Source organism: Emys orbicularis, chromosome 3, assembly GCF_028017835.1.
Source record: "Emys orbicularis isolate rEmyOrb1 chromosome 3, rEmyOrb1.hap1, whole genome shotgun sequence".
Taxonomy (NCBI): Eukaryota; Metazoa; Chordata; order Testudines; family Emydidae; genus Emys; species Emys orbicularis.
Genome location: NC_088685.1, coordinates 99,093,019 through 99,106,350, shown reverse-complemented (window position 1 = coordinate 99,106,350; position 13,332 = coordinate 99,093,019). Strand labels below are relative to the sequence as shown.

Sequence of the window (13,332 nt, the reverse complement as noted above, 5' to 3'; positions counted from 1 at the left end):
TTCTTGCACAACCACACACCTCTTCTCAGGGTACGTCTACAGTACTCGCCGGATCGGCAGGCAGTGATCGATCCAGCGGGGGTCGATTTATCGCATCTAAACTAGATGCGATAAATCGACCGAGCGCTCTCCCATCTTCTGAACTGCACCCAGGGAAGGCTGTCCTGATGGTAGGCAAAAGATACATGGCGGCTGACGAAATACTAGAAAACTTTTCTAATAAGGTCTTACTAAGGCATACTGGATCAATATCCCTCCATTCATTCCCTCTGCTTCCTTCATGACTTACTGTCTCCTCAGCTTTCCCTCTCCTACACATCCTCCCCCTCACTTTCATTGTGGGTGTGAATATAAAGGAGAGACGGATGAGTCCAAGCACTGGAGCACCTTCTCTTCCCACCCACCAACTAGTGGCACTGAAAGTGGGTAGGGCAAGAGGGAGCCCTTCAGCATCTTTCCTCTTCCCGTCTCCATCCTCAGCTGATGGGACCAGAGCAGAGAAGAGTCTCTCTTCGCCTGCCCCAGTGGCACAGGAAGTTGAATGGTAGAGGGAGAGCCATAGAGCATCTCTCCCATCTTTCTCCCCATCCACAAGCTAATGGTACTGAAGAGCAAGAACACAAAAGGAAATAACTGAACCCGACAGAATTCATCTCCCCTCTCTGTATACTGTTATGGATAAAACTTTTAAACACTCCTGAAGAGCAGTTTAGATATTTTGCCATAAGAATACACCAAATTGTACTAGAATGCAGGATTTAAAATATAGTAAGAGAATGCTATTTGTACAGTATATGCATTTGGATTTAAATTGTACTACAATTTGCTTAAATAGATCTGAATATTTTCATTTGGTATAATTCCTGTTCGATTTATCTTTGCATACTTTAAGTCCTGTTAACATATTAACAGTATAAGACAATTCAACACAACCATGTTGTACAAAAAGCCTTTATTTTTTTTCTGTTCCATGAAAAATAATTAACTAGTTAACAGTGGTTCATGTGTGCATATCAATGTTACATAAATCACAAAGTAACACAAAAGAACAAAGTGTTATTGCACGAAAGAATAAGATACAAGTCTACATTTTAAAAAGTTTAGTTTCATAAGGATTCCAGGCACTTGAAATTGAAGCACTATATATGTAAAATACATACAATATATCCACACACCACTGAGATTCAACCCAGAGAAAAGAAGGGTGCAGAGAGCAGCATAGTATCCATGCCTAGCTGATCCTTGATGCCACTTCTAGGTCTAATTTCAAGCACAGCAATTGATGTCAGTTGTAGTGGTTGTTTTTATGAAGTACACCTGTCCACAAGGACCTGAATTAAGACCATCAGCACATTTGACATAAACCACGGGATAGTCAATGGAGCAATTTTGGGAGAAGTTAGGGCACCATCTAAAAATAAAGGTTCTGTATCCCATTACCAGTCCAAAAAATATGTAAGGTTTATTCAAGTAACTTGTGCTGTTCTTAAAAATTATTTCAAGAATTAAGGCTGTGAAACTTGACATTTATAAACAATCTGAAACCAAGATATTTGATGCAACACTGTCAGACTGTCAGTCTTCTTTAAGAAGCCAACATTTTGTCTGTGTAACAAGAAGAACTAAACTGACATTCAGAGTAAACTCCTCATTAATAAGTCTCTTTTAGAATGATTAATATAAGAGGAAACACTTTCTAATTAGGAATATGACTCCAGTAAACACATGGAAGGGAAATGCTATAGGCTTTTCCCAGTATTTTAGTTGAAGATGCAGCCGAAAACTTACATTATAAAAAAAAATTACTTTCACCACAAGTGTTTTCCTCATGCTTTGGTAAGAGACCCATGTATGCATATCACCTATAAACATGAATGTTTCTTAAGAACATAAGTCCAATTCCCCAAAGGTAAAGCAGTGTAGCTCTACTGACTTCAATGAAATTATGCTTATTTCTACCAACTGAGGATCTTAGCCATGATACTTAAGAGTTAATAAAAATACACTGGGTAAAGCAAGCAGGATTAGAAAGTACTTCTTGATTTCCTAGCCTCTGCTCTTCTTTAAGATAACCTGTGAAAGTGAAGGAAAGTATACTCATCATTACTTATATGCCCACTGTGATTCAAACAAAATCAGTCATATTGAAATTCGTATCACAGAACATAGACAAAATGCAACTTCAGAAGCAAAACTTTCTAAAACAAACGTTTTCTAGAGACAACCCAGAAATGTCAATCATTCTTCAAAGCTCTCACCACATCCCTTAATGCTCTGACCCTATTATATCTAGATAGCATAAGAGGCTATAAAATGTGATTTTACTGCCGTTATGGCTTGATTTTTGTTTGTAATGCTTCATATTGAGGGTTGTTGTTTTTTAATTTATGCAAAGGGCACCAAAACTTTTGGATGGGCATTTTTTGGTTTAGAGTTTAAATTGAGAAGTTCACTTCTCAGCCCAACTGGGACCATTTAAGTGTTAACATTATTAAAACAAGGCAATTTCTTCTTTCTCCATCTTTTCACTTAAAAAAATAGAAGAGCAAAGATATTTAAATAATGTTAAGATTACATAGTTAAAAGGTTAGAAATGCACAAGATTCTAACTGCAATATTTAACATGGCCACACTGCACATCTCCTATCTTTGTATTAAATATATTAGCAGAAATATATCCAGCAAATATTTTACAAGAAAAATAGGACTAGAAAGTTTAAGCAGCATGGGGTGCTGGGCCTCCAATATGTTAAAGCTGAGTGGCATCATTTTTTCATTTTGTCCAGTCCTACTAAGGTAGATGCAAAGATGACTCAGCACCTGAAAGAGATTGAGTTTTGGATGAGGCCTTACCCTTAAGTGTTCCTCTCCCACACTCCACTCAGTGCTTCCCTTGCCTAAATGAAACAGGGCAGGGTCCAGGGAGAGAGAGAAACAATTGGGGGTCTAGGACTGGAAGGAGCATCAGATGCCCTCTGGTGATGTTTGTCTTAAACTGCTTTTTGTTGTTTCATGCAATCTACTTCTGAAGCTCTCTGAGACCACCTGCTTAGCCTGGGCTCAAGATGATATTCCTCACCTCCCCACTGGCAACAGACCCACGTGTATTGTTGCAGTTAAGATCAGCAGAGCCACTCAACCTACAGCTCCCTTGATATAACAGCATTTTCCACAAACACCCCTCCACTATGGAACTTGATCTCGTCCTTGGTCTGGAAGAGTCCAGATTTTCATCACTCCCCACACCCAAGAGACAGAAGGACAAGGAAATAATGGTCTTCGTTTTGGAAAGTTTTTAAATTTGGGATTATGGGAAGAGATAGGGAGTATGTTGATGTGCAGTCAGTTTATCTGATGTTATTGTAGTGGATTTTACAACATTGTGATTTTTTTATTATTGTTAAGGTGCCTGGAGGATTAAGATATTTTGAGGTGTTTTTGTTTTTTTTTAATGTTTTGTTTATAAATAAAAAAACATAGCAAAGATAGCATTGCTCTAGGAATCTTTTCTGTTGTATATCCTGGCTTTTGTATAGTAACTATGCAACCTTATCAGTAAACTTTTAATATTAAGTGTTTAAGCAAAGAAGGGAGAGAGAAATTTCAACTTTAATTTTATTACCTTTGCTGCCGCCATGGCATGTTCAGATTTAATTGTTTTACTCTTGTTCTCAAAAGCATTTGCCCTGGCTTCTTCTGCTAATCGGTGGAGAAACAGTAAGAAGTTCAAATGCACCTTTGAAGAACAAAACATCAATGCAGTCAAATAGGTTTCCAACAAAATGCTTATAAACAATAATTTATACTGATTTAGCAAATACTTTATTTTTAAAAAGGCATCAACCCTTTAGCGCAAAAGATGCAGCAAAATATTTCCGAATTCCTGTGAAGGGTTTTTGGGAAAACTATTACCCAGCGAGAGTTTAATTTTCTAACCCTGAACATTTCTTGCCCCCAAAATTTCCTGCACACACAGCTTCAATTTAGTCAAACTTTTTAAAAGTGTCTATACTTAAAAAAAAGCCTCACACACACACACCCGCAGGCATAATACTTGCTCCTACATAATATATTTTGGTGTTTCCCAACACTTTCCTAAAAAAGTCCTATCTATGACTAGGAGTTACACCTTCTCATTCAAGCCATGTACTCATTTAGTTTGTCGGTAACTAAAAAAACCTGGATTTACTTTAGATTTTATGAATCATCCTTGAGCCCTCTCACTTTGTGCTGAATATTTACCTACAATTATTTTCAGAGACAGCTTTTCTTTATCTGACCATTCTTTAGTAGTTGGGGAAAAAAGCAGCAATTCGTACCATGTGACCAGTTAACTCTTCCCTGCCATCACCAAGTTTTTCCCAAACTAGTTTGTGGACTATTCTTCCCCTGTGTTAGTCCAAGACTCATTTCCAATCCTGCAGTGCAAAGCAGCAGCACCTATCTCCCGGGTCAAAAGAAATGATCCCTCCCACCCTGTCCATATTGCAGATGACATTAATGGAGGGATAGTGCTCCGCTCCATCAATACTCAACCCTCAGGCTATGGCTACACTAGAGAGCTTGCAGCACTGTAGCTGGACTAACGCCACTGTAAAACTCTCCAACGTAGCTGTTCTAAGTTGAGGGGACAGAGCTCTCCCATAGGCTTAATTACTCTAGCCTCTGCGAGCAGTGGTAGCTATGTCAGTGGGAGAAGCTCTCCTGCTGACATAGTGCTGTCCACACCAGCGCTCAGGTCAGTGTAACTTATGTCGCTCAGGGAGTGGCTTTTTCACACCCTCCCTGAGTGACAAATTATATTGACAGAAGTGAGTGTAGACAATCTAATTTATGCTGGGACTAGCATAAACAAACATACAGAATAAGGGAGCCATAACAGACTCCCTCAACCCCCCCCCCCCCATCATCTTGCACCAAACAGATCTCAACACAGGATAGAATATACCCCACTGATTAATGGAATAACCCCTATCAAAACAAATATCTTATTAAAGATTAACTTAAAATCATAAAATGCAAGTGCCAAACGGGTGATTAAAAATTCATCTCTTGATAAATGTAGTGCCTCAGTTCTCAAAGGGAAGAGAAAAGAAAGGAGAAACTAAACTACAGATTGTACAGTTTAACATAACCAGTCACTAGAGGCCTAATCCCAAAAACATTTACTCACAAGTAGCCCCATTAACTTCAATGGACTACTTGAGTAAACACACTCCTGTAATCTTAACACAGCACAATTAAGACTATTATACACTGCTCTTGACCCCCCACATGTAATTTCCATTGACAGCAATGGAAATTCAGTCATGGATCAAGGGCAGACATGGGTCTTTAAGTTTTCAATTTATACACATTTGAGTTCATATTATGTCCCACTACACACTTATTTCCTACTGCAGAGGTTTTATTCTAAGTGACTAGCTTAAAACTGATATAGGATAATAGATGGTCAATGGTATTTTAAAAGTTTGCCAGAAGCTGGGAATGGGCAACAGGGGATGGATCACTTGATGATTACCTGTTCTGTTCATTCCCTCTGGGGCACGTGGCATTGGCCACTGTCGGAAAACAGGATACTGGGCTAGATGGACCTTTGGTCTGACCCAGTATGGCCATTCTTATGTTCTAATGGCTGAATTTTAAAATAGAGTAAAATGCTTAACACGTTTCATTTACAAGAGAAAAGATTAGAGAAAAATCTTTCATTTATGTGATTTATATAAAATCTACAAGATAAAAAAATTTATTCTCAGCCAGAAAGTTTAGAAAAGACCGCTGGAATATGCTTATTAATTAATATTTCCTTCATATCATGTCAGCATAAAACATATAAAAGCAATTTCTTGCTTATTTCTCACGATATCTGTTCTGCAAAGCTAGAAAATTATACAACAAGAAAAGAATAAAATTCAGAGTTTATTTACTGGAAGTAAGTAATAGCCATACAATACACACATAGGATCTACTATTGAGGACAAGCATAGTTTTAATGCTACCATACCACATGGATGAATTTTTTAATCTGCTGAACTACAGAAGTATTAATATGCAACAGATATTTCCAAATCATGCCAATTTTTACATAAATATATGTACTATATAAAAAGCAGACATTCTTGCCGATTTGCTTGGCAAACTATCAAAGCCATTTTTAATATGATTAAAAAATTTTGACTACTCATGCAGAGACTATTTGAAACATTCAAACAACAGTGGCACTAAAATAATGTTCAGCATAAGAACCTGGATTATTGAACATATCAACAGGGGGATCAAACTTTTGGAAAATGGTAACTACACAAACTTTCCACATTTTAAATTCTTAAAGAAATTGAAAAATGAATTCCTTCTGCTGACATCTATACTCTACTGTAGCATCAAAAGGTAAAAGTCTTCATTTGAAAGCCATCTTTAAAGAGCGTTTTTTCTCTGACCAGCTGCATTCTTATTCTATTTTTAATAGCAATGTTTTCCCAGTTTTGAGACGTTTACCCCTGCATCAGGGATTTAAAAAATACATACCAGTGTAAGTAAAATAAAAGTGCTCCTCAATAAAACAGATAAAAATAATAAATATTTCAGAAATAATTTAAAACTTTTTTTAAAGGGGACTAGGTCAAGGCAAGTGGAATGGAAAAAAGTGATCCCCTCAATAAAACTGATGGGAATGTCCAAGCAGGTGAGTTATTGCTAAGTACCTAAGCCACACATTTCATCCAGTCACTGAAGGATTGTATATTATACTAGTAAACCCTTGCACCCCAATCTGGGTCCATGCAGGTTATGCGATATGTATGTATCTTCTCATCCTTGCAAACGATACCTGTAACCCCCCATATCCCAAGCCTGACCCCAGATGTACAGTACCTTCCCTCTTAACTCGTGTACATTTCATTTTAAACATTAACTTTAATAAAATTTTTATATCTCAAGCAGAAAAGATACTATAAAAGACAAAATTCTACACTACTCACTGAAACAATGACCCTGCATTATAATACACCGAACTCCCATTAATTAGAAAAATATTTGTAGGCATGAAGCTGCCAAAATGGCAGCATTAAAAAGAGTAAACTCCTCCATTTTACCCCAAGGAAAAAGTACAGAAAGAATCAGTACAAGCTTCTTCACTTTGTCCTGCTGGTGTGCCTTAATCTGCTCAGTGGAGGATTTATCTGAAATGAAAGGATAGACCAAGATCTATTTCTTAAGATTCAGCACCAATACTGCAAACAAGGAGGGCAGGATGATATCTGAGGTGGTTTCTGTAATTCAGATACATGTCTGTAGTTCTAAAATAAAGCAATCAAATAGGGTATTGTTCTTCTCCCATTACTTCAAACTGGAGGAGAGCCTGCAACTCCACAACTTGAGACCTTACAAGAGATCTAAGTCCTCTTGGTCAGCTGAAAAACAGACTGCCACATGCTTTTACTATACTTGTGGCATGTGGTGAGTGGAGAAGATAGATCAGGGGTAGGCAACCTATGGCACGTGCGCTGAAGGCGGCACGCAAGCTGATTTTCAGTGGCACTCACACTGCCTGGGTCCTGGCCACCGGTCCGGAGGGGCTCTGCATTTTAATTTAATTTTAAATGAAACTTCTTAAACATTTTAAAAACCTTATTTACTTTACATACAACTATAGTTTAGTTATATATTATAGACTTATAGAAAAAGACTTTCTAAAAACATTAAAATGTATTACTGGCACGCGAAACCTTACATTAGAGTGAATAAATGAAGACTCGGCACACCACTTCTGAAAGGTTGCCGACCCCTGAGATAGATGATGCAGGAGAGAAGAGACTGGATCCTGAATCTCAGGTGGGCAGGCAGCTGGGTTAGTACTACACCCAAAATGTGATGTTCAGTCACCCCATAAATTTCTGTCCAAGCCCTAGTCCACATCCAAAACTTAGGTTGACCAAGCTACGTCGCTCAGGGCTGTGAAAAGGTTTGTGCTTTGAACATTGTAGTTAAGATCCACCTAACCCCCACTGTGTAGATGCACCTAGGTCAACAAAAGGATTCTTCCATCAAACTAGCTACTGCTTCTTAGAGATGTGGATTACCTATATCAATGGGAAAATCCCTTAAATTGATGTAGAAAGCATCTACACCAGTGGTTCCCAAACTAACACCCTGTGAACCCCTTTCACTAAAATGTCAAGTCTTGCAAACCTCCTTCTAAAAATGAATATTTCCAGGGATTTTCTCCTTTAGTTGAGTATAAATTATAAAAGCAGTGATCTTGGAGATATAAAATTTGTTTTTATGACATGCTTATTACACACTATTATTCATATTTATCATTACAGTATTTTATTACATTATGAAAACAGCAACACTCTTCCAAGATCTGGCCGGAAACGCCAGGGTCCCTTTTCGACCGGGTGTTCCGGTCGAAAACCGGACACCTGGTCACCCTAGTCACGAGGGGTGAGGCCCCACCCATGTGCAGAAACACGTGTCAAATGATGCTGTGGCATGCTCTTCCCAATCTGCAAGTTGGAAGAGCCAATGGGCTGGAGCAGGCAGCCAGGTCCAGTCCCAGCCCCACAGGGCAGGAGCCACTGCTGAAGGGTGATTGCAGAGTGGGCTCAGCTGCCGCACTCCCCACCTCAAGAATCTACTCACCAGTACTCACCTATGGCAAGAGCATCAACAGGAGAGAGAGAGAGGGAGCTCCCTCTCAGAATATCCCATAGCTCAATGGTTAGGGCCCTCCCCTGAGAAGTGATAGATCCCTGTTCAAATCCCTTCTTCCCATCAGGTGGACTTGACCTGGGAATACTCCATATCCCAGGTGAGTACCCTAACCACCAGGCTAAATGTTATGATGTAGGGCCTCCTTCTTTTCCTCTCACCCCCAGACATTTTGTGCAAGCTCACCTACAGGGGACTGACCCAGTAGCCAAGTTCTGAGCAGACTTACAAGATCAGGCCCCACAGGCAAGTTACACAGAGGAACACCTATCTTTCCTCAGTTCCTGCATCACTCGGGGGCTTAGGTGTCTGGAAGCCTGGCATGGGGCGGCAGTGCGCATGAAGGCAGGCAGAAACACAGGCGCCTAGGAAACTTTTACTGTAAAAATGTAGGCATCTATGGGTGAGGTGGCGGCTGAGCAGGGTATTGTGAATCCCAGTAGGGCCTGATACTGGGATTTAGGCACCTGAAGTGGCAGTTAGCTGCTTAAGTCCTTTTGTGAACTTAGCCCTTAGTCTAGTTTAGGAACTAGCTAATACACCTCTACCCCGATATAACGCTGCCCTTGGGAGCCAAAAAAATCTTACTGCATTATAGGTGAAACCACGTTATATCGAACTTGCTTTGATCCGCCGGAGCGCGCAGCCCCACCTCTCCCAGAGCACTGCGTTACCGCGTTATATCGGGTCGCATTATATCGGGGTAGAGGTGTAGTTCTTGTCATATCTGCAACCTACCCTCCCTAAATTAAGCTATCATTTTGGGAAAAGAGAAGCCACAAATACTGACTGCGATAGAAAAGCCAGAACACAATTTTCAAATCTTGTTAGGAAAAAGACAGTTATATCATGGGATCTGTGCTCTTTCTACCAGAGTCCAATGTACATCCAGGCATATCAACTGTCTGAGTTTCTACTTGTCAATTCATAGAATTTGATATTGCTAGAAAGTATCAGCAGTAGCCAAAAGAAGTGATACTCTTGACAACCATGGATGATCACCACCCTGTGACATTCCTTCTAAAAACACAGGAGAAACAGATAGCTTCTCCTTACAACAGCAAGTATGTTCACTGACTACAGATATTTTTAACATTAAATTTTGCAAGAATGATTAGTTTAATATCACATTCTGAGCATTGAGTCTGCCATATATTGTTTTAAGCAAGTGACTTGAGGGCAGTTCCTTAAAATACAACATTATGGACTATAGCTATTTCTACATGATTATTTCTATTTTTATTTGGTATATCTAGATCTAGCTTCAGATACACTAAATCCCAGCCTCAGAAATTCTGCCAAATGCCATGTTTAATATATAAAACATATTTTGAATTTAAGTGAAATATTTTGTGCATGTAAATGTATAATAATTTGCATTACTGCATTCAGACACCTTGTTCTAATTTGTATCTTCAATTATATATGTGAAAGTAAACAAAAATCCTCATCCTGCACCTCTAAAATAAGTAATTCATTTACAAACAAAAAAGTGAAAAGCACTTCCAAATCTGTATCAAAGTACTCAACTTTCATCCCAAACACTACAGACCCAGATACTTCTGTGCATGAGGGCAGCTTTGTGCTACTGGCACAAGCTCCCATAAAATCTGATTAACCTACCACCTAAGGATCCTCCTACCTTGGCTAACAGCTACTGTCACACTTCCTATGCTACCATCCCATCTCTACAGCCAGAAGTAGTAGTGTGGCCAAAACATCCATACATACATCCCGGCCTCAGCATAACTCCGTTGACCCGTTTTCTGAGAATTCAGCTGTAGATGTCTGACTTCTATCCAGTTGTTTGACTCCACCTAGTATTTCCAAATGTACTTGTTCTATATAGAGAACAACAGAACCCAGGAAATCCTGGTGGCTAGTACACTTCAAATTACTAGATGGAATGCATTCCATCCCTCAACTTCAGGCCTAAGTTATTCAGGTCTCTTTACCGGAAAATGCACACTTGAAGATGCATACATGCAGTGCATCTCTGTTATTAACCAACATTCAGTTAACTGACAGTCAACCACAAGCCCACAACAGCATTACACTCATTTATCCCAAGTTCCCATTTCCAAAATATAGCATCTATATACAAACAACTCTCCAACCACCAGTTATATATGTTATTTATTCAAAAGTTGGCCAAATAACCATATAGTTACTAATTGATGGCTAACTCACCTTTGCTGTAATACATATGGAAAACTGCAATATGATAAGAGCTAGGCAGGTGGGAAGCTGCAATTACTGCTTCTGATTGGCTAAAAATTGCCTACATCCTCTTGGAGGCAGTCTGTCATTTACTGTACATACAGTACCTGTAACAAAGGGGTCTGGATCTGATCAGCCTGTAGAGGTAACTGCAAAATAAAACAGGCTTGGCAGAATGTGATTTTTATTTATAATTTTGATGGATAATATCAATATTTATTTCAAGCATTTTTTCAATTTTATTAATTTATATGTTCATAGTTGCAGGAAATTATTGGTATGTCAGACAATTTAATGATAGTAGACACTGAGGCCAGGTCAACCCTATAGACTTATATCAGTATAACTGTTACTCAGGGGTGTGAAAAATCCAAACCCCTGAGCAACATAGCTATACCAATCTAACCCCATGTGTAGATAGCGCTATGTTGGCAGGAGAGCTTCTCTCACATCAACATTGCTAGCGTGGAGATAGATTAACTAGGCCGACAGGAGACGTTCTCCCATCGGCATAGGACAAGGGTTGGCAAACTTTTTGGCCTGAGGGCTGCATCAGGTTTCATAAATTGTATGAAGGGCCGGTTAGGGGACGGGGGTCGTGGCCCGGCCCTCACCTCCTATCTGCCCCTCCCTGGGACTCCTGCCCCATCCAACCCCCGTTCCCTGACCGCCCCCCAGGGACCCCTGCCCCATCCAACCCCCCCTTCTCCCTGACTGCCTCCTGCCGCCCCATCCAACCCCCCCTCCTTCCTGACTGCCCCCCCCGGGACCCCTGCCCCCATTCAACCCCCTGTTCCCCCCCGACCGCCACAACCCCAATCCACACCCCCTGACCATCCCCCGAACTCCCCTGCCCTGTATCCAACCCCCCACCCCACTCCCTGCCCCCTTACCGCGCTGCCTGGAGCACCGGTAGCTGGCAGTGCTACAGCCACGCTGCCCAGCTGGAGCTGGGCCACGCCACCGCCACCACGCAGCACAGAGCACCAGGTCAAGCAGTAGCTCTGCAGCTGCACTGCCCCAGGAGCTCACAGCCCCGCCACCCAGAGCATTGCGCCGATGGCGAGGCAAGCTGAGGCTGCGGGTGAGGGGGAACAGCAGGGGAGGGGCTGGGGGCTAGCCTCCTGGGCCAGGAGCTCGGGGGCTGGGCAGGACGGTCCCGAGTTTGCTCACCTCTGGCATAGAAGCATCTTTACTTAAGCACTAAAGCAGTGCAGCTGTAGCCAATGTAGCATTTTAAGTATAGACCTGCTCTGAGCTTCAAAAAATTAAAGTATTATAGCCATTAAAACACAAGTGAACACATGTTAAAATATATAACGTATATATCCTTAAATCAAATAAAATTGTCAAGTAGAACTTTTCTTACTTTGCCCATCTGCAAATATTGATTATTATTGACAAATATTTTTCATTGGGTTCCGTGTGCTACAGTGAAATCAACCATTTACCAATAAAATCTAATCCTTTCAAGCCTAAATATTAACAATGCGATGGTCAGTCTGGTGTCCCTGATGACAGTGTAGTACCTTGTAATGCACCTCTGCTGAGCTCACACCCCAGGGCCCAGACGCGACCTAGACACACGCACACAAGCGAGGCAGGGGCAGCTCAACTCTCCAGTCAACCAGCATACCAGAGCAACTAGGGACCAGTCACATATCCCGGGGGGGGGGGGGCACACCCCCCAGGGCGGCGCAGCCCCACATCCCCTCGCACTAGGGTGACCCAGCCCCGCCCCCCGGGCAGTTGGTTCCTTACCCCCGTCGCGGCCTGATAGTTAGAAGCTGCAGAGCCGTTGTCGCTGGGGGAGGGGCGCTCGTTTGCTAGCGGCAGGAATTAACCCCTGCGCGTCGGGGCAGATCCCTCGGCCCCCTCCCGCCCTGCCCCCGGGGGCCTCCCTCCGCTCCCCTCACCAGCAGGTCGGCGTTGGCCGCCAGACGAAGCTGGGGCTTGTGTCTCTTTATCAGGTTCCGCAGGGTACTGCGGGGCGCCGCTCGCTTCATCCTCCCCGCCACCGCGGGGGCCTCCGTAATTCACGCGCGGGTCCAACCGCCCTTTCCTGGCCCCGCCAGCCTCAGGACCGTTCGAATCCGCCGCACAATCGCCGCGCAGCCGCACCAAGGCTCCTGCTGACGCACCCGCCCGCAACAGTGAAGGCGGCGGCTCCTCCCCTTTTCCTCTAAACGTTAAGGCTAAGCGCGCGCCGCTGGGGTGCAGAAATAACGCGTGCGCTGCTCCCAGGATCCTCCGCTTCCTTCCCCCCCCCACGAACAGGTTTACTAGTCCCCGCAGCACTAGCCAAGGCGTTCTGTGGCGGGGGACGGGGAGACTGCACCTCCTCTGTCACTGGGGAAATAGTATCAGAGGGGTAGCCATGTTAGTCTGAATCTGTAAAAA

General features: G+C 42.1%; 1 protein-coding gene across 1 annotated transcript; it reads right to left on the bottom strand.

The window, feature by feature from the left end:
* Positions 1 to 1,496: 1,496 nt before the first annotated feature.
* On the bottom strand, positions 1,497 to 12,938 carry CENPW (centromere protein W). The gene is made up of 3 exons (XM_065402073.1): positions 12,849 to 12,938; positions 3,623 to 3,736; positions 1,497 to 2,073 (listed from the first exon to the last, which is right to left on the bottom strand). Exons 1-3 carry the CDS (start codon positions 12,936 to 12,938, stop codon positions 2,047 to 2,049), a joined length of 231 nt encoding a protein of 76 aa, XP_065258145.1. The 3' UTR covers positions 1,497 to 2,046.
* Between the last annotated feature and the right edge of the window lie 394 nt (positions 12,939 to 13,332).